Source organism: Dipodomys ordii, unplaced genomic scaffold, assembly GCF_000151885.1.
Source record: "Dipodomys ordii isolate 6190 unplaced genomic scaffold, Dord_2.0 Scaffold13, whole genome shotgun sequence".
NCBI classification, from domain to species: Eukaryota; Metazoa; Chordata; class Mammalia; order Rodentia; family Heteromyidae; genus Dipodomys; species Dipodomys ordii.
This window is the reverse complement of record NW_012267229.1, coordinates 17,341,514-17,368,259: the sequence shown is the minus strand read 5'-3', so window position 1 is coordinate 17,368,259 and position 26,746 is coordinate 17,341,514. Positions and strand designations below refer to the sequence as shown.

Here is a 26,746-nt window from a genome sequence, read left to right as displayed (position 1 = left end):
GGCTCTCACAACCAATCGGTTCTACTCATCCCCCCCCCCCAGCCCCACCGAAAGTTTGCACCGAAAGTCTGACTTTAGAACGTAAGCTCGAAAGGTCCCAGAAGAGTTGAGTGATTTCAACCTCTCGTCCCTGTCACTGAGGGACGGCCCAAAGAAGAACTTCAGATGGGGCCAAAAGATCCCACAAAACAAGGGCGTGGCACAGGGGAGCAGATCTCAGGCCGCCACTTCCCAAGGGAAATGAATGAGGGAGGCCAGGCCCCGGACGGACGCGGCTACAGCTCCCGTGGCCCTCGGGGGCTGCCGTAGGCCCGCGCCGCGGACCCCCTCCCCACCCCAGACGGTCGCGGGCGCTGCCACCAGTTCGCAGCCCTCCGTCAGACCTCGACCCCGACAGAGCTCGAGTCCATGCCCCAGCCCCGCAGGGGAAGGGGATCCCGCCTGGCCAGCACCAGAGTGGCTAGCACCAGCCTCCCACGGGCCGTGCCCGTCTTCCCAAGGCGAGCGGGCCGCAGGGCCTCGCTGCTGAGCCATGCGCAACGCCTCACCCCGCGGCGCCATTCCTCCGAGCTGGTCCCCGCGGAGCCGGAGCTGCGACCTGACTTCCGCTCGGGAAAGTGGCTCCGAGAGCCCGCCTCAGGGGACTTCGGGGACTGGCGGCAAAGACTGCTTGCTGGGATGGGCACTCGACACAGGTAAGTCTCGGCAGCCCCAACGGGCCTAGCCTCAAACCTGCAGCCCCCCTGGCGATTCCAGTTCTGGCGCTCTGCAGGCCTCAGAGTTCACGTGTGCGGCCCTGCGTCTCCCCCGCTCTTCGCGCACACTTGGAACCGTCCGTCCTGCAACGGTCCTATTCGAGGAGCCTCCCGGATGCGGTTGGACCAGGCCTCAGGAGGGGTGGGCTATAGACGGGGCCGCCTCTGATTGGCCAATTGCAGAGATTGGCCAACCGCTCTGTCACTCACTGGTTTCTCTGCAGCCCGGCCAATTTTAAAGGAGCGGGAAGGCCTTGAGCCCCAGCTCAATTTCCGCCTTTTTGCTAGTTGACTGGAGGAAGATAAGGTTTTTTCTGCCTTGGCTGGCTTTGAAATGGATGATCCTCAGATCTCAGCCTCCTGAGGAGCTAGGATTACAGGCTTGAGATGCAAATGGTGTATTGAAATAGTCTGTTTTCAGAAAGTCAACTATTACATTACTCAGAATTTTGCAAATTGGTTAAATATAACCATTTAAAAATAATGTTCATAAAATGAGAGAAAGCATATTGAGAACAAAATTCATAATTTCCTGATTCTCTTGTTACATTTTACTCTTTTCTGTGTATTTATGATTTATGATAGTTTATACCTATTGAACCTACCTGCTATCATGTAGAAATACACCATGGTGTGAATACTACTACACAGTTTCTCAGCTTAACATTGGCAGCTTGATTTTGGCACATGACAAACAGAGCCTGATGTATTGCTTTGTTGAGTCTGGTCATGTCTACAGGTTTTCCATTCTGAATAACAAAAGCTTAAAGAAATGTTCTTGTAGTATTGGAAAAACCATGATCTAATTAAGAAAAGTCTGGTTATGGAAATGTAACTTAGTAATAGAGTGCTTGCCTAGCATGTTCAATCCTCACAAAAAGAGACAAACAAAAGGCTGGGAATGTGGCGTAATCGTAGAGTGCTTGCCTAGCTTCCATGAAGCCCTGGGTTTGATTCCTCAGTACCACATATACAGAAAAAGCCAGAAGTAGCACTGTGGCTCAAGTGGTAGAGTACTAGCTTTGAGCAAAAGAAGCTCAGAAACAGTTCCTAGGCCCTGAGTTCAAGCTCCACAGCCTGAAGAGACAGAGAGAGAGAGAGAGAGAGAGAGGGAGGGAGGGAGGGAGGGAGGGAAGGAAAGGAGAGAAAGAGAAAGAAAGGAAGAACGAGAGAGAGAGAGAAAGAGAGAGAGAGAGAGCGCTTGCGAGGGAAGGGAAAGGAGGGGAGGAGAACCAGAAATGGAGCTGTGGCTCAAAGTGGTAGAGCACTGGGCTCTGCAAAGGAGTTCAGGGTGAGCGCACAGGCCCTGAGTTCAAGCCCCACAACCTACAAAAAAAAAAAAAAACACTAAAGAATTCTGCTATTAAACATTTATCATTGCAGTTTAGCCTGGTAAAAACATGAGCAAAATATTTTAAGACACTTCATAAAAGAAAATATGCCAATAGGAAATAAACACAAGAAAATATGATCAACACCTTTGTAGACTACACCAGAGATATTCTACTACATACATGCAATGCAATGACCAACAATATCAAGTTAGCAAGTATGTAAAGCAATTGGTATTACATACAATGCATGTGGAAGTATAAATTTGTACAACAAATTTTGGAAATGACTCAGCAATTTCCTTAAATTTCAGCCATACAGTCTACCATACATCTTTTTTTTTTTTTGGGTCCAGTCGTGGGGCCTGAACTCTGGGCCTGGGCGCTGTCCCTCAGCTCTTCAGCTCAAGGCAGCACTCTACCACTTGAGCCACAGCGCCACTTCCGGCTTTTTTTTTCTGCTTATGTGGTGCTGAGGAATCGATCCCAGGGCCTTAAGCATGCAAGGCAAGCGCTCTACCACTGAGCCAGCTTCCCAGCCCTACCATATATCTTAACCTTTCCACTAGAGTGTGTTTTTTTTGGGGGGGGAGGGGCATTGGAGGAGAGGAATTGAGACAGGAATCTCATCATGTAGATCACACTGACCTTGAAGTTGTGATCCTCCTTCCTCAGCCTCCTGAGTGCGGGGATTATAGGTGTGCATCACCAAACCTGGCCATTTGTTTTTAAGTATTAATATTTTATTATCATTAAAAAATACATTCACAGGGCTGGGAAGGTGGCTCAGTGGTAGAGTGCTTGCCTTGCATGCATGAGGCCCTAGGTGCTATTCCTCAGCACCACATAAGCAGAAAAAGCCAGAAGTGGCACTGTGGCTCATGTGGTAGAGCCCTAGCCTTGAGCTGAAGAGCTGAGGGACAGTGCCCAGGCCCAGAGTTCAAGCCCCACAACAAGCAAAAAAAAAAGAAAAGAAAAGACAAAATACATTCACAGGGAAGTGGTGCTGTGGCTCGAGTGGTAGAGCACTCACCTGGAGCTGAAGAACTAAGGGATAGCGCCCAGGCCCAGAGTTCAAGCCCCACGACCAACAAAAAAAAGAAAAAGAAATCAAAAACATTCACAGAAGATTGCCCGACTCCAGTGTCTCACACCTGTAATCCTTGCTACTCTGGAGGCTGAGATCTAGGATAGATTTCCAAAATCAGCCTGGGCAAGAACGTCTGTGAGAGTCTTATATTTAATGAAATACTAAAAACAGCAGAAGTGGAGCTGTGGCTCAAGTGGTAGAGTACTAACCTTGAGCAAAAAATATCAGGTCCAAGCCAGGTTCTGGTGGCTCATGTCTGTTATCCTAGCTACTCAGGAGGCTGAAATCTGAGGCAGCCTGGGCAGGAAACTCCATCAGACTCTTATCTCAAATAAACTACTCAAAAAAGCCAGAAGTGGCACTGTGGCGCAAGTGGTAGAGCGCTTGCCTTGAGCAAAAGAAGCTCGGGACAGTGCCCAGGCCCAGAGTTCAAGCCCCAGGACTACACCAAAATAAATAAATATATATATGTATGTATGTACACACATCTGTAATATGTATATATTCATATGTATATATGTATATTTACAGAAAATAAAGTTCAAATTTCATTGGTTTATTTTTTGCAATATTGACTAAATATTTATAACATATATAAGAAAAAGAAAATATACAATGAGGCTATGTAGCAGTCAAACTGTTAAAGAAATTAACCATAATTTTAAGTCTTCTTCCTAATTTAACCCATTCTGTCTCCTTCCCTACCCTGTAAAAGATACTCATCTTACAGATCATATTGTATCCTTGATTCTCTTCATACTTTTACCCCATATGTTTTTTGGGGTTTTTTTGGGTCCAGTTGTGGGGCCTGAACTCTGGGCCTGGGCGCTGTCCCTCAGCTCTTCAGCTCAAGGCTAGCATTCTACCACTTGAGCCACAGTGCCACTTCCGGCTTTTTTCTTTTTGCTTATGTGGTGCTGAGGAATGGAACCCAGGGCCTCATGCATGCAAGGCAAGCGCTCTACCACTGAGCTACCTTCCCAGCCCCACCCCATATTTTTTAATGCTTACGTATTTTAGTTTTACATTATTATAATTATTTAGCTTTTTATGTAAATGAAATTTACTGCATATTTTTCTGAGACTTTTTAATTTTAAAGATTTATTTTTGAGACAGTCTGCTATGTAGCTCAAGATGGCCTTGAGCTCATGATCTTGCCTGAGTTTCCTGAGTGCTGGAATTAAAAGAATGCACAGTCACTCCCAGCTTTCAACCCATTCATTGTCACTGCTATATAAATATACTAGATACCACAGATGTTAATTCTTTTATGTTTTGTACTGCTAGGCAGCAACTCTGGTTCTTATACTTGCTAGGCAGGAGCTCTTACCACTGAGCCATTCTTCCCAGTCCTAATTTTTGCTGGTTATTTTTGACCTAGCATCTTGCTCCTTGCCCTAGGTGCAATTTACCTATGTTATGAGTCCTATGTAGTGGGGATAACAGGTGTGCTCTACCACATTCTGCTCTTTATTGAGAAGGATCTTGAAACCTTTTCTGCCTGGCCTGGCCTTGAATCACAGTCTCTAATTTCAGCCTCTCAGGTAAGTAGCTAGGATAACAATAGGCATGAGCCACCAATCCCCAGCTATGTTCTCCTGCTGCTGGACCTCCATTTCTTATCTTGATGATTGCCATGAAGATTCTTCTATATATTCCTGATACACACATGTGAAAGTTGTACTAGAATACACTTTATTCAACTTTATTACTAATGCCAAATGGTTTTCAAAGTGTTACTACCAATTTACACTTCCAACTGAAACACATAAGATTTATTACTGCTCTATGCTTTTGTTAAATTTAATATTTATACTGATATAAAAAGTAATATCAAAGTTTAAAAACTAAATTTCTCTCTCCATGATTTCACTCCACAAATGTTACATTGTTTTTTGTGTCATTCCTGGGGCTTGAACTCAGGGCCTGGGCAGTCTCAGTGCTCAAGTCTAGCTCTCTACCACTTGAGCCATAGCTCCACTTCCTGCTTTTGGGTGGTAAGTTTATATGAGATAAGTGCCAGTCTGGGCTGGCTTTGACTGCAGTCCTCAAATCTCAAAGTAGCTAGGATTACAGGCATGAGCCACCGGTACCCATACACAAATGTTTGAATTCCATGTTTTTCTATTTGTCCCACTGTGTGTGTGTGTGTGTGTGTGTGTGTGTGTGTGTGTGTGTGTGTGTGTGTGTGTGTGTGTGTGTGTATACATGCATGTATATACATAGAAATATATCACTTTTGCAAATATATACTGTCTTATGTCAATAAACATGTTATTATGTGCTAACCATTGTTTGGCCATTTGATTTTTCATTAATCTTACCTATACTAAACACTAATAGACTCATTCATTCACTGTATCAATATTTACTGAGCATTACCACATGCCAGGCATTGTTCTAGGATGTTTGGATATATTCAAAGCAGTCTAAGTAAGACTATTGATCTTCTGAAACCTACATTTTAGTAGGAGTAAGTGGATAAATAATGATCATTTATAAAAACCTGAATTGGGGGGCTGGGAAGATGGCTCAGTGGTAGAATGCTTGCTTTGCATGCATAGCCCCTGGGTTCGATTCCTCAGCACCACATAAGCAGAAAAAGCTGGAGATGTCGCTGAAGCTCAAGTGGTAGAGCACTAGCCTTGAGCTAAAGAGCTGAGGGACAGTGCCAAGCTGTTTAGTTCAAGCCGCACTACCAACAAAAAACAACAACAAAAACCTGAATTGGGCTGGGTGAATAGCTCCATGGTGGAGCACTTAGAATATGCAAGGCCTGGGCTGGGAAAGTGGCTCAGTGGTAGAGCGCTTGCCTTGCATGCTTGAGGCCCTGGGTTCAATTCCTCAGCACCACATAAGCAGAAAAAAAAAAAAGCCAAAGTGGCGCTGTGGCTCAAGTGGTAGAGTGCTAGCCTTGAGCTGAAGAGCTGAGGGACTGCCCAGGCCCAGAGTTCAGGCCCCAAGACCGGACCCAAAAAAAAAAAACAAGAGAATATGCAAGGCCCTGGGTTCTATCGTATAAATAACTAAATGGTATATAAGATGTTATGTGCTATGGACAAAAGAAAAAGTAGGCAAAAGCAAGGAGATCAAAGTAGGATAGAGGGGTGTTATCCATCCACCTATCCATTTTACTACCTGTGAAGCTGACAGTTTTCTAGGTGCTAGGGAGACAAGGTTTCTCCTCTTATAGAGCTAACATTCTGATAAGAGACAATCAAGCAAATGAACAATGTCTTTATTGGTGATGATAAAAAATACTCAGGGAAAAAAAGTAACTATGGGCTGGGATGGAAAGAGGTCACTTAGTATATCCAGACCAAGATCACTAAATACTTCTCTGAGCAGGGGATGCTTGGGCTTTCAACTGAATGAGAAGACAAAAGCAGCTGTCTCTGAAAAAATAATTGTTCTAATCTCCTCTTTGTTCTTAGGATCTATGATCAGGAAGAATTGGTGATCCCTTATGCTTCTGACAGTGATTCAGGAAGTGTAGATTTGCAGCTAAGCGACTTAGAGGGTATTCAAAAAGACTCAAGTAGTACAGATCTTACAGGTAAAAAGGGTAAAGGAATTTTTTTTTAATGAGTGGGAAGGAAAGTCTCTCCTCTGCTTCTGCCTTGTCCCTTCTTCCTCCCCATCTCCTTCTTTCTTTCCAGCTAGAGCTGCCAAGCAGATAGTAAAACTATCTGTCCTCATATGCATTGGTCCTCCCCACTAAATTGTTATAACTTCATTGTAATAAGATGTCATCTGGTGTCTTTCTTGCAGTATTAGACTTGGAAATCCCTGACATCCCTGAATTCTCACAGGAGTCCTTCACAGATAGCCTCAGGAACCTAAATCGTGGGAGCCCCCTCAGCCAGACCAGTGTGGAGAGGCTGGTCCAGTCCATCCAGGAAGTTTTTCGTGGTAAGCTGAAGGTATGCACAGCATTCTTTTTTTTTTTTTGTAGGTCATGGGGCTTGAACTCTGGTCTTGGGCGCTGTCTCTGCGCTCTTCAGCTCAAGGCAAGCGCTCTACCCTTGAGCCACAACACCACTTCCAGTTTTCTAGTGGTTTATTAGAGATGAGAGTCTCACAGAATTTCCTGCCTGGACTGGCTTTGAACTGTGATCCTCAGATCCCAGCCTCCTGAGTAGCTAGGATTACAGGCATGAGCCACGAGCTCCTGGCTTGCACAGCATTCTTTATGAGCAATCCAGTTCATTTCTCTGTGTGAACAAATGTTTCAAACATATTATTTCTTGGGGCTGGGAAGGTGGCTTAGTGGTAGAGCACTTGCCTTGCATGCCTAAGGCCCTGGGTTCAATTCCTCAGCACCACATAAGCAAAAAGAAAAAAGCCAGAAGTGGCGCTGTGGCTCAAGTGGTAGAATGCTAGCCTTGAGCTGAAGAGCTGAGGGACAGCGCCCAGGCCCAGACTTCAGGCCCCATGACCAGACCCCCCCAAAAAAAACAAAAAAACATATTATTTCTTTATTACAAAAATATTTTGGGTTGTTTTTCTTTATGCTTAAAATAAAATTTGTGTTTACATATTTATTGATAAAAATATAAGCCATATAAAAACAGAGACAATCATAAAATATTCAAAGTCTTTTCTATCCTCAGTCAGTTGTGGGGCTTGAACTCAGGGCCTGGGCGCTGTCTCCGAGCCTCTTCGTGCTCAAGGCTAGTGTTCTACCACTTGAGCCACAGCACCACATTTGGCTTTTGACTGGTTAATTGGAGAAAAGAGTCTCACAGGGACTTTGCTGCCACCCAGACTGGCTTCAACATGAGATCCTCAGGTCTCAGCCTCCTAGTACCTAGGATTACAGGTCTGAGCCACCTGCTCCCAGCACTGTTAACAGTTTAATATATATGTTGTGTACAGAAATATGTATATATACATATGTGTATATTTACATATATATGCATACACACACACACACACACACACACACTCGGGCCTTTTCTTTCCATACAAGAACACATAATTATAGTGAAAAAAATCCTATATGGTGATAGAAAACAAATATTCTAGGTAGATTATTAACTATATATTGTACTACTTTTGGGCTATATATTATTCCATCATTTAAATTAAATGTTTATTTGTTCATGGATCCTGTGGGAGCATGTAACAGAAAGAACTTATCTTTACCTGGGAATAAAGGAATGCCTCTCTGAGGAAGTTACTCTTGAGCTCAGATCTGAGCAATGAAAGGGAGAAACTAGCAGTACTAGGAGTAGTATTCTAGAAAAACAAAATCAGTTATTAATAACCTTGAGGCATAGCACGCTGAGGAACCCTAGGAAACCTGGCATGTCTAAATTATGGAGATGAAGGAGATCAAGAGTAAAGGGTAAGGCTGAATAGATGGACTCAGCAGGCCATGCTGAGTCTTGAAAACATGGACAAGGATCTGGAGGTGTGTTTCAATGAAAGAGTACTAGCCTAGCATGTACAGGCCTTGGATTCAATTCTTAGCACAGGAAGAAGAAAACTGGGATAAGAATTTGGTCTTTAGCCGGGTGCCCAGTGGCTCACGCCTATAATCCTAGCTACTGAGGAGACTGAGATCTGAGGATCTCGGTTCAAAGCCAGCCCGGGCAGAAAAGTACGTGACACTCTTATCTCCAGTTAACCACTAGAAAACCAGAAGTGTTGCTGTGGCTCAAGAGGTAGGTACAGCGCTCGCCTTGAGCTGAAGAGTGCAGGGATAGCGCCCAAGTCCAGAGTTCAAGCCCCACGACCTACAAAAAAAAGAATTTGGTCTTTAGCCTAAGAACAATTAAGTGAATAAGGAAACGGTGTTCTAGTTTATTCAACAGTACCCTATTGTCAGACATTTTGGTTCTTTCCAGATTTTTATAGTTTGTTGGCAGATAATCCTTTTGGATTTTACTGAGTGGTGGATATTAAACTCAAACCCTTGCAAATGTCATTAACATATACATATTCTAGGTGATTTGTTATACCTTATATGATTTTTTTCTGGGTTAATTCCTAGATATGAATCAAAGGGTATATACCTTTTTGTGTGTCCTGATCCTTGAACTCAGGGCCTAGACACTATTCCTGAGCATTTTTGCTCAAGGCTAGCACTTTACCACTTAAGCCACAGCTCCACTTCCAGCTTTGTAATGGTAAATTGGTGATACGAATCTCACAGACTTTCTTGACCAGTCTGGCTTCAAACCATGATCCTTGGATTTCAGCCTCCTTAGTAGCTAGGATTACAGATGTGAGCCACCAATGCCCAGCTTCTACCTTTTTTAAGCTCTCAATGGTTTTTGGTTTTTTGGGTCTGGTAGTGGGGCCTGAACTCTGGGCCTGGGTGCTGTCCCTCAACTCTTCAGCTCAAGGCTAGCACTCTACCACTTGAGCCACAGCGCCACTTCCAGCTTTTTTCTTTTTTTGCTTATGTGGTGCTGAGGAATCGAACCCAGGGCCTCAGGCATACAAGGCAAGCGCTCTACCACTGAGCCATCTTCCCAGCCCCTCTCAATGGTTATTGTTAAATTATCCCCTAAGAATGTATATGGTTCACACACACACATATTCTTTCCAATAAAATTTATTAAATCCAATTAAAGATAATTACAGTTACTCAAAATCAGTTTGTTTTTTTTTTGGGGTCCGGTCGTGGGGCCTGAACTCTGGGCCTGGGCGCTGTCCCTCAGCTCTTCAGCTCACGGCTAGCACTCTACCACTTGAGCCACAGCGCCACTTCCGGCTTTTTTTCTTTTTGCTTATGTGGTGCTGAAGAATTGAACCCAGGGCCTCGAGCATGCAAGGCAAGCGCTCTACCACTGAGCCACCTTCCCAGCCCTCAAAATCAGTTTTTTGGTTGTGTGTGTGTGTGTGTGTGTGTGTGTGTTACAGAGGATCAAAACCAGAGCCACACACATGATAGCCAAGTAAAGGTTCTACTCCTGAGCTACATCTCCCAACCTTGCTTTTGTTTTGAAATCTTAATTATCTAATTGATAAAAAAAAAAGAAGAGGTGGGAATTTTTTTTTTTCATAGTTGGGCATGGGGCTTTGAATTCTGGGCTTGGGCGTTGTCCCTGAGCTCTTCAGCTCTAGGTGAGCGCTCTACCGCTTGAGCCACAGCACCACTTCCGGTTTTCTAGTGGTTTATGGGAGATAAGAGTTGCACAGGGGCTGGGAAGGTGGCTCAGTGGTAGAGTGCTTGCCTTGCATGCATGAGGCCCTGAGTTCGATTCCTCAGCACCACATAAGCAAAATGAAAAAAGCCGGAAGTGGCGCTGTGGCTCATGTGGTAGAGCGCTAGCCTTGAGCTGAATAGCTGAGGGACAGCACCCAGGCCCAGAGTTCAGGCCCCTTGACCGGACCAAAAAAAAAAAAAAGAGTTGCACAGACTTTCCTGCCCAGGCTAGCTTTGAACTGTGATCCTCAGATCTCAGCCTCCTGAGTAGCTAGGATTACAGGCGTGAGCCACCGGTGCCTGGCGAGGTGGGAATCTTAAAAGTACATAAATATTTTAGACAGTAGCAAGAAGTATAGAGGAATCAGAAGGTGCAGAGGCCCAGAAGCAGGAAAGGGCATCATGGAAGTTAATTTACTAGAGCTCAGAATGTCAGACAGGGCAAGAGATATCTGAAAGGTCATGGTCTTGTCTTGCAATTGAAAGACTATACATAGCAAGTTACTGGATCTAATGTTCGTTTGAGAAAGATGCATTTGGCTATAGCTATAGAAATAGATTGGAGAGGGACAAAACGAATGAAGATGTCCATTGTTAGATGGCTATCCTAGTTCGTGTGAAATATGACATCATGAAATCTGCTTTCATGTACTGAAACTTGCTTCCCAAAGTGAGTGCACCAGTTTACATCACTTATGTATAACTAGAAGAATTGTTTCAAGGGCTGGGAAGATGGCTCAGTGGTAGAGCGCTTGCCTTGCATGCATGAGGCCCTGGGTTCAATTCCTCAGCTAAGAAAAAAGAAAAAAGCCAGAAGTGGCGCTTTGGCTCAAGTGGTAGAGTGTTAGCCTTGAACTGAAGAGCTGAGGAACAGCACCCAGGCCCAGAGTTCAAGCCCCATGACCGGACCCCCCCCCCAGCAAAAAAAAAAAAAGAATTGTTTCAAATCTTTCTCAAATGGAATTATTGGTGTCATATATTTTCTCCTTTTTTTTTTTTTGGCCAGTACTGGGGCTTGAACTCAGGGCCTGAGCACTGTCCCTGAACTTCATTTGCTCAAGGCTAGCACTCTACCATTTGAGCCACATACCACTTCCAGCTTTTTCTGTGCTAAGGAATGTAATCCAGGGCTTCATGCATGGTAGGCAACCCCTTTACCACTAAACATATTCCCAGCCCTATTTTCTTCTTTATAATATGTTTTTCAATTTTTTTATGATAAACAGATACTGGTTTTGCAATCAGAAAAAAAAATAGAATGTCAATACAACAAAAAGAGAATATATTCTTCAAATCAGATCTGTCCTTTTAATTTAAAAAAAGCTTTAGGAGCTGGAAAGGTGGCTCAGTGGTAGAGCACTAGCCTTGAGCTGAAGAGCTGAGGGACAGTGCCCAGGCCCAGAGTTCAAGGCCCCACGACCAGACCAAAAAAAAAGCTTTAAGGATTTGAAATAATGACTCTGTAAGGCCATTAAGAAAATTAGAATGAACTGTCTCAGAGGTCACCTTTAGGAAGCTTAATTTGGTAGTTCTTCACAGTGTGGGTAAGTAAGGACATAAAGACTAAACATGGGGGCTGGGAAGGAAGGTGGCTCAGTGGTAGAATGCTTACCTTAAATTTATGAAGCCCTCTCCACCACATAAGCAGAAAAGGCCAGAAATGGTATTGTGGCTCAAGTGGTAGAGTACTAGCCTTGAGCTAAAGAGTTGAGGGATAGCACCAGGCCCAGAGTTCAAGCCCCATGACCAACAAAAAAAAAAAAAAAGACTAAACATGGAGGGAGCTATGGACCACTTAGTAATCAGCCCTAAGAGAAGAGAGGGCCCAGACGAAGTCGGCTCTGTGGACAAGGAACATCATGGAAATCCCTCTGTAATTTACTCATTACTTATTGATAAAAGACTGATACTAGGGCTAGGAATTGGCTTAGTGGTAGAATACATGCCTAGCATGCAGGAAGCCCTGTGTTCCATTCCTTAGTACCCCATAAACAGGAAAAACCAGAAGTGGCTCAAGTGGTAGAGTGCTGGCCTTGAACAAAAGAAGCTCAAGGACAATGCTCAAGGCCCTGAGTTCAAGCTTCAAGGCCAGCACAAAAAAAGGGAAAAAAAAGATTACATATAATCATGTTCTTATCATTTCCCACAAATTCAGGGTGAACAGGCAAAGCTGAAGTTCCTAAGATCTTTGTCTTCTCTCAGCCAAACTTTACTATATGATGAAACCACAGAGTCATTTATTCACCGTCATATAGCTGACATCGTGCATATCCTTAATGTAAGTATTGTAATTTTATAAATGATTCAGTGGCTTAGTCAAACACTTTTCAGTTGTTTCACCTGTGTTATCAGTTCCTTCAAATTATTTCCATCTGAGTCTTTTTCCATTTTTCCATGGAGAAGAAATACTCAGGGATGTCCCTGAAAAACATTATTCAGGAATCTACCTGAATAATGAAAAACAATTAAAAGAGGAGTCATTTTACAGATGAGGAAACTGAGGTCTGCTCACTATTTGAGTTCACCCCAACAGTTAGTAAGAGGCAGAGCTAAAGCCTGGGCTCTGACTGCAGAGAATAAGTTCTACCATCCCATGGAACCAGCATAAATAGTAGCCGGTTAATGAGCTTGGTCTTGTTCTTGCAGGCCTTCACTTCTCCAACCAACTCTGGCTCCTGAGTTGGTACATTCTCAACTCCCTCTAGTTTTTTCCCTCTCGTGTAGGTGCTGGTACAAGAGGAGCCCCTGAATTATCTGTCCAGCCCAGTGCTCCAGGAGGTCTTGGTCACCATCACTGAGTTCAGGTGACTCCCACGTGTACCTTTAACGGGCATCCTGTTTCCACAGTCAGGGCGGGCCAATTCCAGAGTCAAGAGACATGTTCCAAAATTTAACTTTTGAAAACTATTTAGGTAGGGAAAGGAAATCCAAATCCACATTTTGATTTCATATATGTTATCATCCATAACCCAAGAGATCTAGAATCACACACACACACACTCTTTAAAACAAAAAACACAAAAAAAAACCAAAACAAACAAACAAGGCTAGCTGCCCTAACACTTGAGCCACAGCTTTACTTCCAGCTTTTTCGGTGCTTAATTAGAGATAAGACTCTCACAGCTGTTTCTGCTTAGGCTGACTTTGAACCATGATCCTCAGTTCCTGTGTAGCTAGGAATACAGGTGTGAGCCATCAGTGCCTAGCCCCTCTAGAATCTCTTGGAGCACAGTTTTGTCCAGAGCACATTGAGTAGAAAGTGATTCCTACCCACATTTCCAAGTGTAGAGTTCTAAAGCCTCCAAAGCCTGCTGGCTGTTACTTCTCTTGGAGAACTGCAGTGGTTAAACTGATTTTTTTTTTTGGGGGGGGGGTCGGTCATGGGGATTGAACTCTGGGCCTGAGCGCTATTCCTGAGCCCTTCAGCTCAAGGCAAGAGCTCTACCACTTGAGCCACAGCACCGCTTCTGGTTTTCTGGTGGTTAATTGGAGGCAAGAGTCTCACTGACTTTCCTTCCCAGCCTCGCTTTGAACCATGATCCTCAGATCTCAGCCTCCTGAGTAGCTAGGATTACTGGCATGAGCCACCAGTGCCCAACTTTTGGTTATACCGATCTTAATGAGTTGTCTTCTGTTTAAGTTTTTAACTCGATTCAACTTATTGTGTCACAAAATAACATTTGGCAGGACATACTGTTATGTTTTGGGGGTTTTTTTTGCACATGTAATTTGCTTTATTTATGGGTAATACTTGGAGTCAACAAATCCATAAAGGCAGAAAATATATCAGTGGAGAGGGGGAATGTGGAGTGACTGCAAATGGGTGTGTGGTGTCCTTTTGGGTGATGAAATGTTCTGAAATTAGATAGTGATGATAATTACACAACTCTGATTTACTACATTGACAGGACATACTTTGGAAAATTTTGATTTCCCTTTGTGGCTGAGCTGGAGAAGGGCCTGGAAGCCCAGTGTCTTCTTGGGGAGACACTACTAACAGATTGATCAGCGATGTTATGATTTATCTCTTCCATCAGAATGGTACACCAGCCAGCTTACCTGCTAATCCATATAAAATCAATCTGTTTTCTTTTTTCTTTTTTTTGCCAGTCCCTAGGACTTGAACTCAGGGCCTGAGCACTGTTCTTGAGCTTCTTTTTTTTTTTTTTGTTGGTCATAGGACTTGAACTCTGAGCCTGGGCACTGTCTCTCAGCACTTTAGCTCCAGGCGAGCACTCTATCACTTGAGCCACATTGCCACTTCCAGTTTTCTGCTGGTTAATTGGAGATAAGAGTCTCACAGACTTTCCCACCCAGGCTCGCTTTGAATCATGATCATCAGCTCTCAGCCTCCTGCATAGCTAAGATTACAGGCATGAGCTACAGGTACCTGGCTGCCCTTGAGCTTCTTTTGCTCAAGGCTAGCACTCTACCACTTAAGCCACAGTGCCATTTCTGGCTTTTTCTATGTATGTGGTACCGAGGAATCAAACCCAGGGCTTCATTCATGCTAAGCAGGCACTCTACTACTAGGCCACATTCCCATCCCTCAATCTGTTTTCTCAACTTACTCTTCCCAAACTGTCTTTTCATAGTTACCAAGATGTCCATCTACTGCTTGACTCAGAAGATAGAGATGACCTGCTCAATCTCATCGTCAAAATTTTAATCACTCTGCCTTCTGTAGACATTCTTATCCAGCTGCAGGGGGCCAGGCAAAGTGGGCTCCACAACACAGAGGTAATGCCCACTTGGCTGTGTTAGCTTCCATCCATAGGTTCAGCTTGGTTCCCATCCATAGGTTCAACCTTGGTCAAGATTAACCAAAATAAATTAATTTAATCAACCAAATTAAATTAAATCAAATTAATTAAATTAACCAAAATTAAATTAACCAAATGTATCAGGCACCCATGGCTATAATCCTAGCTACTCCGGAGGCTAGGATCTGAGGATCATGGCTGCTAGCTAGCCTAGGCAAACAAATATGAGAAACTCTTATCTCCAACTAACTACATAATCCATACTCATATATAAACACTGAATGCATGCATGCATTTGGTATGTATTTCTTTTTGGGGGTGAGAGGGGTTCAAGACTGGGACTCAAACATAGTACCTGATGCTTTCACTTATTGGCTCTACCAACTGAGCCATGCCTCCAACCTTGCATACCTTCATTTTTTAATGGTATTTTCATCTTTTTGTTTTTTTTTTGGGGGGGTCCGGTTGTGGGCCTGAACTCTGGGCCTGGGTACTGTCCTTCAGCTCTTCAGCTCAAGGCTAGCGCTCTACCACTTGAGCCACAGCACCACTTCCGGCTTTTTTCTTTTTGCTTATGTGGTGCTGAGGAATCGAACCCAGGGCCACAGACATGCAAGGCAAGCGCTCTACCACTGAGCCACCTTCCCAGCCCGGTATTTTCATCTTTTAAGATACATTCCCAGTTGAACTTATTTCACTCCACTATTAACTAATTAACCAAATAAACTTTTAACAATAAGTGTTTCTTCCTTCCTTAATCTTGTGTTCTCTCATTTTTCTTTGCTTTGCTTTTGGCTTTAAAATAAGGTAGTAGTAGTCGTGTGTGTGTGTGTGTGTGTGTGTATGTGTGTGTGTGTGTGTGTGTGTGAAAATGCATATTTATTTTGGCTATTATATGAGACAGGATCATGCTGGGTGGCACAGGTAGCCATGAACCTTGTGATCCTTCTGTCCCACCCTCCAAAGTGCCTAGATAGGGCTGGGATGTAGCTCAGTGGCAAAGTGCTTGCTTAGCAAGTGCAACGTTCTGGGTTCGATCCCCAGTACCAAAAAAGAAAAGACAAAAAAAATACAGTTAAAAAAAAAAGAAGTGCCTAGATACAGGCTCAGCTTTTACATACATTTCATTGAGGACCTGTGTGCAAAGCATTGAATAAAAATTATACATCCTGAGTCATGGACAAACCACTGACACGTGAAATATATTTGCTAATAAGAAATATTTAGTATTATGAAAAAGCAAAGCAGGAAAATAAGTGAAAGAGTGCTGTGGTTGGAGAGCCAGGGGCTCCTGTGGGTGGGTTATCAGAAAAAGCTTTCCCATAGAGTGAGAGTGGCCCACGACAGGAGAGAGCTCCAGGCAGAGAGAGACTGACAGCAGAGGCCCTCATTGTCTTCTGTGGCTGCTAACCTGGCCAGTGAGGCACTTACCAAAGAAGATTTAACCTCCCTCTGTTAGAGGACAGAAAGTTACAAGCAAACTTTAAGCATATCTTGATGATCCTATGTAGATCTTCAAGTATAGTTAGTGTCAGTTAGCATGATCCTGGGAATGCTGAGGAATCTGTTTGAAATGCAGATTTAAGCCTGGTGTCTGGCTCATATCCATAATCCTAGTTATTCTTGAGGCTGAGATCTAAGGATCAAAGTTCAAAGCCAACCCAGCTAGGAAAGTCCATGAGACTCTTATCTCCAATAAAGCATCAAAAAGCTGGAAGTGGAGATGTGGCTCAAGTAGTAGAGTGCTAGCCTTGAACAAAAAACAAAAACAGAGTAACTCAGGAACAGCACTCAGGCCTTGAATTCAAGTCTCAGGACTAGCACTATACACATAAAATGCAGATTTATTCTATTCAACCTCATGCCATACCTTGTCCTTGATTACTTTTCCTGCGAGTCTGAACTTTGGGTTAAGTGTCAAGGTGGTGAGAGGAGTCTTGGAGTGTGTAGTGCTTGGAGAACTTTCTAGTAAGGGAGCTTCACTGATCCCATGCCTTTTCAGTGTCTCTACAGGCAGACTTTCCAGGCATTTTCTGACATGCTACAGAGTTTTGTGATGAAAGACCCACATTTGGAAAAATTTGACACCATCTTTAAGGTAAAAAGATTATTGGGGAGAAGGGAAACTTCCTATTCACTGGTGCAAGTGGAAGAAGAGAATGTGGGACAATTAAGTGTAGGAGGCAACACATAGCTGAGAAGCAGTGATCAGTTTTGAGTCAGGGGTTAGGGCTCACATCCTGCCTGCTCTCTGTGAGTTACAAGTTCTTCTGTTATAAGTTCTGTGAGGAGTTCTTGTTTTTTCACCTTTCCATAAAGATATTCATTTGAGTATTCATTTGAGACAGGGTCTGATAGAATAATTTCAGAATTTGTGGGGCTGGAAAGGTAGCTCAGTGGTAGAGTGCTTGCCTTGTGTGCATGAGGCCCTGGGTTTGATTCCTCAGCACCACATAAGCAGAAAAAGCCGGAAGTGGCATTGTGGCTGAAGTGGTAGAGCACTAGCCTTGAGCTAAAGGGCTGAGGGACCCAGGCCCAGAGTTCAGGCCCCACAACTGACCAAAAAAAAAAAAAATTATGTTGCCCGGGCCAGTCTCAGACTCACTATGTAACGCAGGCTATCCTCAAACAATCATCTTGCCTTCACCTCCCAAGTGCTCATATTACAAGTATGTGCCACCATTCCTGGATTACTATGAGTATTGAATAAATGGGTCAAGTGGTTGTTTTGTTTTTATTTTTCCCCTGTCCTGTAGTTTGAACTCAGGGCCTGAGCACTGTCCCTGAGCTTCTTTTGCTCAAGGCTAGCATTCTACCACTTGAACCACAAGCACCACTTCTGGCTTTTTCTGTTTATGTGGCACAGAGGAATGGAACCCGGGGCTTCATGCATGCTAGGCAAACACTCTACCACTAAGGAACACTCTCAGCCCCTCAAGTGGTTTTTATAATTATTCCTCATTGTCTAGTACTAGTATAGAAGGGTTTCAGCCAGTGACCAGGGTCTAGTAAGCCTCAAAAGTGAATAAATTGATAGCTTCCTACCAGCTTGGACTCAAAAATAGAAAATGGGGGCTGGGAAGGTGGCTCACTGGTAGAGCGCTTACCTTGCATGCATGAGGCCCTGGGTTTGATTCCTCAGCACCACATAAGCAAAAAGAAAAAAGCTGGAAGTGGCACTGTGGCTCAAGTGGTAGAGCACTAGCCTTGAGCTGAAGAGTTGAGGGACAGCGCCCAGGCCCAGAGTTCAGGCCCCATGACCGGACCCAAAAATTAAAAAATAGAAAATGGCCATACTATCTGCCTGACCTATAGCTATTGTAGTTTATGCCATCCAGCAATAGAGATTGCTATGGATTAGCTACAGTTTTAAGTACCTTAGTCTCTTGTCCTATTTATTTATTTATTTGCCAGTCCTAAAGCTTGAACTCAGGGGACACTGTCCCTGAGCTTCTTTTGCTCAAGGCTAGTACTCTACTACTTGAGCCACAGAGCCACTTCTGGCCTTTTCTGTTAATGTGGTACAGAGGAATCGAACCCAGGGCTTCATGCATGCTAGGCAAGCACTCTACCACTAAGCCACATTCCTAGCCCTCTTTTGTCCTTTTTAAAGACACAGATATCCCTGAAAGGGAAAACCCATTAAGCTGTTAATAATCATGTGCACCTGAGTACAGGTAGGCATTCCTCTTTGCCTTGACATTTTTCTCATTGTATTTCTATTTGTATATTATCACACCAACTAGCTGGAGTATTCTCCCTTTATCCAGTTGTATTTTCTACTTTCCTGTCATGGGAGCTAAATTCAAGCCATTCCTCTGTCAAAAAAAGCTACCTTCTATGGGGCTAGGAAGGTGGCTCAGTGGTAGAGTGCTTGCCTTGCATGCATGAGACCCTCGGTTCGATTCCTCAGCACAACATAAGCAGAAAAAAAAAGCCGGAAGTGGTGCTATGGCTCAAGTGGTAGAGCCATAGCCTTGAGCTGAAGAGCTGAGGGACAGCGCCCAGGCCCAGAGTTCAGGCCCCACGACCGGACCCAAAAAAAACAACAACAAAAAAACACTACCTTCTTGATGAGCTCCTACTTGTGGCTATAATCTTCTCCATGAGTCCCTTCATGACTGTCCAGGTAGATGTAATTTCTCCTTGACATAGTTTTTTGTCCATCATGGAGCCTGAACTCTGGGCCTGGGCACTGGCCCTCAGCTCTTCAGCTCAAGGCTGGTGTTCTACCACTTGAGCCACAGCACCACTTCCGGCTTTTTCTGCTTATGTGGTGCTGAGGAATCGAACCCAGGGCCTCCTGCATGCAAGGCAAGCCCTCTACCACTGAGCCACCCTCCCAGGCCCTCCACATACTTCTTTAATAGTACATTTTATTGTTTCCAAAGCAGATCTGAATTGGCTAAAAAGATATAAGAGAATGGAATATTTAAGAATTAGGATGAAGGGAAATAAATGTAGAAAGTAAGCTATCTAGACCTAACTACCCAGATTCTTAGGCCTTGCTTATCAACCATCCACTTTCATCTCTAACCCAATTTGGTTTGTCATCAGGGTTTTCAGACATCAAAGTTAAATAATGTGGAATTTCTCTATGTTTGCTTCCAAACAGAGTAAAAGTGTTACCCCAAACCCCCTTTAATTTTTTATTTTTATTTATTTATTTATTTTTATTTTTTAGCACATGGAGCCCTGGTTACAGTCAGCCAAAAACCATGAGAGGAAACGGGCCACGGCCACCATGGCCCAAGTTCTCAAGTGCTTATCGAGACATCTCAGCCTGAAGGTGAGCAGCTCTTTAGTTGTTGAGGAAGAAGGATCCAGAGCTATACCTTTTCCCTCTTTACTTATGACTTCCAGCCTGGGCAACACAGCATTCAGCATTATTTGTATACCTGCCCTTTTCCTAAAATGTGAGCCATTAGAGAGCAGAGAAGAGATTTACACACTATGACTACATTTAGAAAACAAGATAAAGAAGCTTAGTGCACCCAGACCCATCTTCAAGGATCTAATAATGGTACCCTTGAGGTTTTGTTTGAAAAAAAAAAAAAGGGGCGGGGGGCTGGGAAAGTAGCTCAGTGGTAGAGTGCTTACCTCGCATGCCTGAGGCCCTGGGTTCGATTCCTCAGTACCACATAAGCAAAAAGAAAAAAGCCAGAAGTGGTGCTGTAGGTCAAGTGGTAGATCGCTAGCCTTGAGCTGAAGAGCTGAGGGACAGCACCCAAGCCCAGAGTTCAGGCCCCATGACCGGACCCAAAAAAAAAAAGAAAAAGAAAGAAAAAAAAGAAAAAAAAAGGAAGGGAATAGGGACTTGAACAACTCATAGCTGAGAGTGCAGGCAGGCTATCTTGCTGGGCCACGGTTCTAACTGACCATTATCTGGTCTACAAGCAGTCCTGGAGAAGTTGTCACTCCTGTCATCACTCGAAGTCTGCAGTCTAGTTTCCATGAGATGATTTCTCCTCCTCGGGGTACAGCCTAACCATCAGGAGTTCATGTAGAAATGGATCGCATCATGGGATCTCATCTGTCCTGGGAGGCTTGCAATTGTTTGGGAGTAGTTTTGATCCTTGTTATAAAGCAGTCAATTGATCAGTACTGTCATAATTTCTGAATTCAAAGTAACTGCTGAAGAGAGAGACTGGGGTGGAAAAAAGTTAAAGAGGCCATAACAGAGAGGAACAACATAGAATCAGGCCACTGGTGGGTGCTTTCTTTCAGGCCTATAACTTTTACTTACATGAAGTATAATTTATATACAGTGAAATCCATCAGTACAGTTCAGTGAAGGGTATTTGAGACAGACTCTTGCAATGTAGAACTTGCTGTATATCCTGGGCTGGCTTTAATTAGCAAACTAATGAGTTAACAATCAGTGTGGACTTAACTTTTTTCATATTCTCAATGAAATCTAAAGAAAAAGAAAAAAAGAATTAAAAAGAAAAAGAACAGCAAAGATGTGCCCAATGTTTGAACTAGAAATACACTTCACCTATTGCTTTCTGGGGTTTTTTTTTTTGGTCTTCATAAAGTATAAAGTTTTTCTAAATAAGAACTATGGGGCTGGGAAGGTGGCTCAGTGGTAGAGCACTTGCCTTGCATGCTCGAGGCCCTGGGTTCGATTCCTCAGCACCACATAAGAAAAAAGCCGGAAGTGGCGCTGTGGCTCAAGTGGTAGAGTGCTAGCCTTGAGCTGAAGAGCTGAGGGACAGTGCCCAGGCCCAGAGTTCAGGCCCCACGACAGGACCCCCCAAAAAAAAAGAACTATGAATATAATAAATGTGCTTAGTATAGAAGAGTTTTTAAATATATATTTTTAAGTAGAGGAAGAAGCCAGGGGCAGTTGGCTCACACCTGTAATCCTAACTCTCAGGAAGCTAAGATATAGAGGATCAAGGTTCAAAACAAGTGTGGTGGGCTGGGATGGTGGTGGGCTGGGAAGGTGGCTCAGTGGTACAGCGCTTGCCTTGCATGCCTGAGGCCCTGGGTTCGATTCCTCAGCACCACATAAACAAAAAGAAAAAAGTCGGAAGTGGTGCTGTGGCTCAAGTGGTAGAATGCTAGCCTTGAGCTGAAGAGCTGAGGGACAGCGCCCAGGCCTAGAGTTCAGGCCCCAGGACCGGACCCAAAAAAAAAACAAACAAACAAAACAAGTGTGATGCCAGTCGCTGATGGCTCATACCTGTAATCCTAGCTACTCAGGAGGCTGAGATCTGAGGATCACAGTTCAAAGCCAGCCCAGGCAGGAAAATCTGTGAGACTCTTATCTCCAATAAAACTACTAGAAAACCAGAAGTGGCGCTGTGGCTCAAGCAGTAGAGAGCTCACCTTGAGCTGAAGACCACAGGGACAGCGCCCAAGCCCAGAGTTCAAGCCCCACAACCGACCAAAAACAAACAAACAAACAAAAAAGTGTGAGTAGAAAAGCATGAGATTCTGTATCCAGAATAACAAAGAACTGGGGAGCTGGGAAGGTGGCTCATTGGTAGAGTGCTTATCTCACATGTATGAGAGCCTGGATTCGATTCTCAGCACCACATAAGCAGAAAAAGCCAGAAGTAGTGCTGTGGTTCAAGTGGTAGCCTTGAGCTGAAGAGCTGAGGGACAGTGCCCAGGCCCAGAGTTCAGGCACACAACTGACAAAAAAAAGAACTGGGCTGGAGGCATGACTCAAATGGTAGAGCACCAGGCAAGAACAAGCAAGCTGACCGCCCCCCCCAAAAAAGGAAAAGAACGAGCAAGCTGAGTAAGTGCAAGGCCCTGAGTCCCAATCCTGGTATCAGAAGTAGACGAAAATTACTAGTTTGCTGTCATCATTTAGAGATAAGCACCATGACATTGTGTTTATCCTTCCCAAGTAGTTTTTTGTATATAGCTGTTGGGGTAGGTCCTTCACTTCAGTTCCTTCTTGTCTGTTGTCTAGATGTAGTCAGAGTTACTTCTAAGACAAACATCCCCATTTGCTTTTGTTTTGTTTTTCCCTTTATATTTATTGTTTCTCCTTTTCCTCCTCTTATTCTTCCTCTTCCTTTTTCTTGCTTCCTTCTCTTCTTTCTCCTCCTGCTCCCCAACTGTTGTCTAGAATACAAGGTCTTGTGTGATGTTACCCCTGCTGCCTCTGCATTCCATTCACTCCATGCCTCAACTGTTAGGTTCCTCACCACCTTGTTCCTCTACCTTGAGTGCCTCCCCCAGCTCTCCAGTGATCAGCTCCTCTTCTTCTCTAGTGCTCTGTCCAAACATGTCCACAAAAAAAGGCCCCTGCCAATATCTGCCCTTCAGTGTTTCCATTCTATATTTTTGTGGGTCTAGGGTGTTGTGACATTTCTTTATTGACTTATTACTTGTTTCCCTCCAGTGGAATGTCCAGGGGTGATTTGCCTTGGTCACTGCAGTATCCTCAAAGTCTAGTGTAGAATCTGCCACGTGACTGATGCTCAGTGAGTAAATGAGATCCAGCTCATGTCCTTTCTCTGAGCAACATCCTCTAATAGCTTTTCATATCAGCCAAAATGAAACTCCAAATCCTTGTACTATTCTACAATTTGCTATACTGCCTGGCCCCTTCTCCATCCACTTCCCCTTTCTTTTCTCTCATTAACTTCACTCCAGCCACCTAGCCTACTTGCTGTTCCTCAAGAATTCCTAACACTCACCTCTTGGTCCTTTGCACTTTCTGCTCCCTCAGCCTGGAACACTCTTCTAGAAATCTGCCTGGCTTACTTCCCTGTTTCAATAGCATTGCAGTTTTCCTGACCATTGAAAAACAAACCATTTCTATTCCTTTCCTGTGTTTTCTTCATCACTGTATTATCATCACTTGATGCATAATAAATTTTAGATGCTACTTTAATATTTCCCCAACTAGATTGCCACCCTGCATGATGAGCAGAGATATTCTGTGGGGTTTTGTTGTTGTTTATGCCATCCAGGGGCTTGAACTCAGGGCCTGATCACTGTCCCTGAGCTTTATTCACTCCTTGCTAGCTCCCTACCACTTAAGCCACAACTCTACCTCTGACTTTTTTTTTCTTGTAGTTAATTAGAGATAAGAGTCTACTGACTTTCCTGACTGGGTTGAATGGTGATCTTCAGATCTCAGCCTCCTGGGTAGCTAAGATTACAAGCCTGAGCCACTGGTGCCCAGCTGGGATGTTCTGCTTTGTTCAGAGTTTAGATCTCCAGTTCTGGTGATAGATCCAGTAAATGAAAGTTCACTTACAGGGCTGGGAAGTTGGCTCAGTGGGAGAGTGCTTGCCTCCCATACATGAGGCCCTGGGTTCAATTCCTCAGCACCACATAAGCAGGAAAAAAAAAAACTGGAAGTGGCACTGTAGCTCAAGTGGTAGGGCACTAGCCTTGGCTAAAGAGCTGAGGAACAGCACCCAGGCTCAGAGTTCAGTCCTCATGGCAAACCAAAAAAAAAAGAAAGAAAGCCGACTTGTACAGCTCTGTAGAAATGTTTAGTTTACTCACATTGCACCATGCAGAGTGGTGCTAGTAGGATTTCTATATCTTCTTTCCTTTTCTTTCTTTTTTTTTCTTTTCTTTTTTTTTTTTTTTGTTGTCAGTCGTGGGGCTTGAACTTACGGATTTTGGTGGTTAAGTGGAGGAGAGAGTCTTATGGACTTTCCTGCTTAGGCTTCCTTTGAACCACAATTCTCAGATCTCAGCCTCTTGAGATTACAGACGTGAGCCACCAGTGCCCAATTTCTGTATCTTATTTCTAAAGAAGCATAGGAGAGGGCTGAGAAGGTGGCCCAGTGGTAGAGTGCTTGCCTTGCATGCATGAGGCCCTGGGTTCGATTCCTCAGCATCACATAAGCAGAAAAATTCGGAAGTGGCTCTGTGGCTCAAGTGGTAGGGCACTTGCCTTGAGCTGACAAAAAAAAAAAAAGAAGCATAAGAGAAATTTGTCTTTCTTAGCTTATGCATAATGGGAATCATTATACAGAACATTGTACATAGTACAACACGAGCTGGAATATGCTTAGAAACTAGGGCTATGGCCAAATACAAGCAAAGGATGATATGCACTCTGCATGCTAACAAAAGTTTTCACTGTTCTTTTCTAGCTTAGTATTAAAAATTTCCCTATTTTCTTTTCTTTTTTTAAATTTTTGTCAGTCGTGGGGCCTGAACTCTGGGTCTGGGCACTGTCCCTCAGCTTTTCAGCTCAGGGCTGGTGCTCTACCACTTGAGCCACAGCATCGCTTCCATCTTTTTCTGCGTATGCGCTGCTGGGGAATTGAACCCAGGGCCTCATGCATGCAAGGCAAGCACTCTACCACTGAGCCACCTTCCCAGCCCCTATTTTTTTAATAATTTAAAACATATTAATAATTTAAAACATATTTTTTCTTCTTAGTATTTTTTGCAAGCTACCTTGTATGTTTCCATGATCAGTCTGTATGTTTCTAAAATAGTATTACTTGCTTTTTCTTATTTTGCACTTTTGGTTTTTTTGTTTTGTTTTGTTTTTGTCGCTTGTAGGGCCTGAACTCTGGGCCTGGGCGCTCTCCCTCAGTTCTTCAGTTCAAGGCAAGCTGAGGAATCGAACCCAAGGCCTCAGGCATGCAAGGCAAGCACTCTACCACTGAGCCACCTTGCCAGCCCCCAGAGTAGCATATTTTCTAGTGCTATAAATTCCTCAGACATTTGATTTTTTTTTGTTTTGTTTTGTTTTTGTTTTTGGGTCCAGACGTGGGGCCTGAACTCTGGGCCTGGGCGCTGTCCCTCAGCTCTTCAGCTCAAGGCTAGTGCTCTACCACTTGAGCCACAGCGCCACTTCTGGCTTTTTTTTTTTATTTTTGCTTATGTGGTGCTGAAGAATCGAACCCAGGGCCTCACACATGCGAGGCAAGTGCTCTACCACTGAGTCACCTTCCCAGCCCAGACATTTGATATTTTTTTGGTGCAGAACTGGACATAGAACTCAGTGCCTCATGCATGCTAGGCAAGCATTATCTCATTGAGCTTCATCTCCAGCTTAGATATTTGATTTCATTGATTTCATAATGATTGCATTTACAGAGTGACTATACCATAATTCCTTTTCTATTGTTGCACAACGATTTCCAAAATGTGGTTGCAATGAACATTTTTATACATAAAGCCTCTTCATTTGCTTCAGTTAGTTTGCCCTACTTGATGCTTAATATGCTTCTTGGCTCCAATTCAAAACACTAAATGCACCTGTATTCTGATAGCATTTTTTTCTCTTTCCTTCTCAATTAGCTTCCCCTGCAATTCCAAAGACTTGGACATCTAGTGGCTCTGATGGCACTGCTGTGTGGGGACCCAGTGAAAGAGGTGGCTGAGGAGGCTGCTGAGGGCACACACTACCTGCTACATATCACCCTGAGGCTGAAGTGTAAGGCACTGCTGAAGGCAGTGAGAGCCGAGTCAATTCTCTAGCACAACATAAGCAACAGCCCTCCTTCCCTAGAAAGAGTTTTTTAAAAATTCATAAAGAGAAAGGTATGCAGCCTATAGGCAGAGGTGAGGCAATGCTGACTTAAAACAAAAGAATCATGGGAGACCCATCCAGTGTGAGCCATCTGCATGGACCTATGAATGTAGTTAGGTAGAAGTTGGTAGGTTCCTGCTGTTGTTTTGGGCCTTCATTAAATTATTTATCATATACTGTTTACTGGTTTTTTGTTGTTGTTGTTTTTGCGGTTATGGGGCTTGAACTTTGGGCCTGGGCACTGTCCCTCAGCTCAAGGTGAGCGCTCTACCACTTGAGCCACAGTGCCACTTCCAGTTTTGTGAGTAGTTTATTGGAGATAAGATGCTCACAGACTTTCCTGCCCAGGCTGGTTTTGAACCATGATCCTCAGATTTCATCCTGCTGAGTAGCTAGGATAACAGGCAGAAGCCACCAGCTCCTGGCTTGGTTTTTTTGAGAACCAATAGTAACAAACCCAAGCAGCCCCAGTCTTATATTCTAGATAGTCTAGTGGGGGATCAGAGTCAAGGAATAACTATTATCAGGAATAATAAAAACTCTTAAGGTGGGCCTGGGAAGGTGGCTCAGTGGTAGAGTGCTTGCCTCGCATGTATGAGGCCCTGGGTTCGATTCCTCAGCACCACATAAGCAGAAAAAGCCAGAAGTGGCACTGTGGCTCAAGTGGTAGAG

At 43.9% G+C, this 26,746-nt stretch overlaps 1 protein-coding gene across 1 annotated transcript in view; it reads left to right on the top strand.

Moving 5' to 3' along the window:
- Positions 1-408: 408 nt before the first annotated feature.
- The window catches only part of Mroh8 (maestro heat-like repeat family member 8), a 55,265-nt gene continuing 28,927 nt past the window's right edge, over positions 409-26,746 (top strand). Inside the window, exons 1-9 of the mRNA XM_013010699.1 lie at positions 409-695; positions 6,612-6,733; positions 6,955-7,100; positions 12,492-12,614; positions 13,061-13,140; positions 14,932-15,076; positions 17,102-17,197; positions 19,784-19,888; positions 25,843-25,998. Of these exons, the coding sequence (XP_012866153.1) occupies positions 409-695; positions 6,612-6,733; positions 6,955-7,100; positions 12,492-12,614; positions 13,061-13,140; positions 14,932-15,076; positions 17,102-17,197; positions 19,784-19,888; positions 25,843-25,998 (1,260 nt within the window). The remainder of the gene's footprint in view (positions 696-6,611; positions 6,734-6,954; positions 7,101-12,491; positions 12,615-13,060; positions 13,141-14,931; positions 15,077-17,101; positions 17,198-19,783; positions 19,889-25,842; positions 25,999-26,746) is intronic.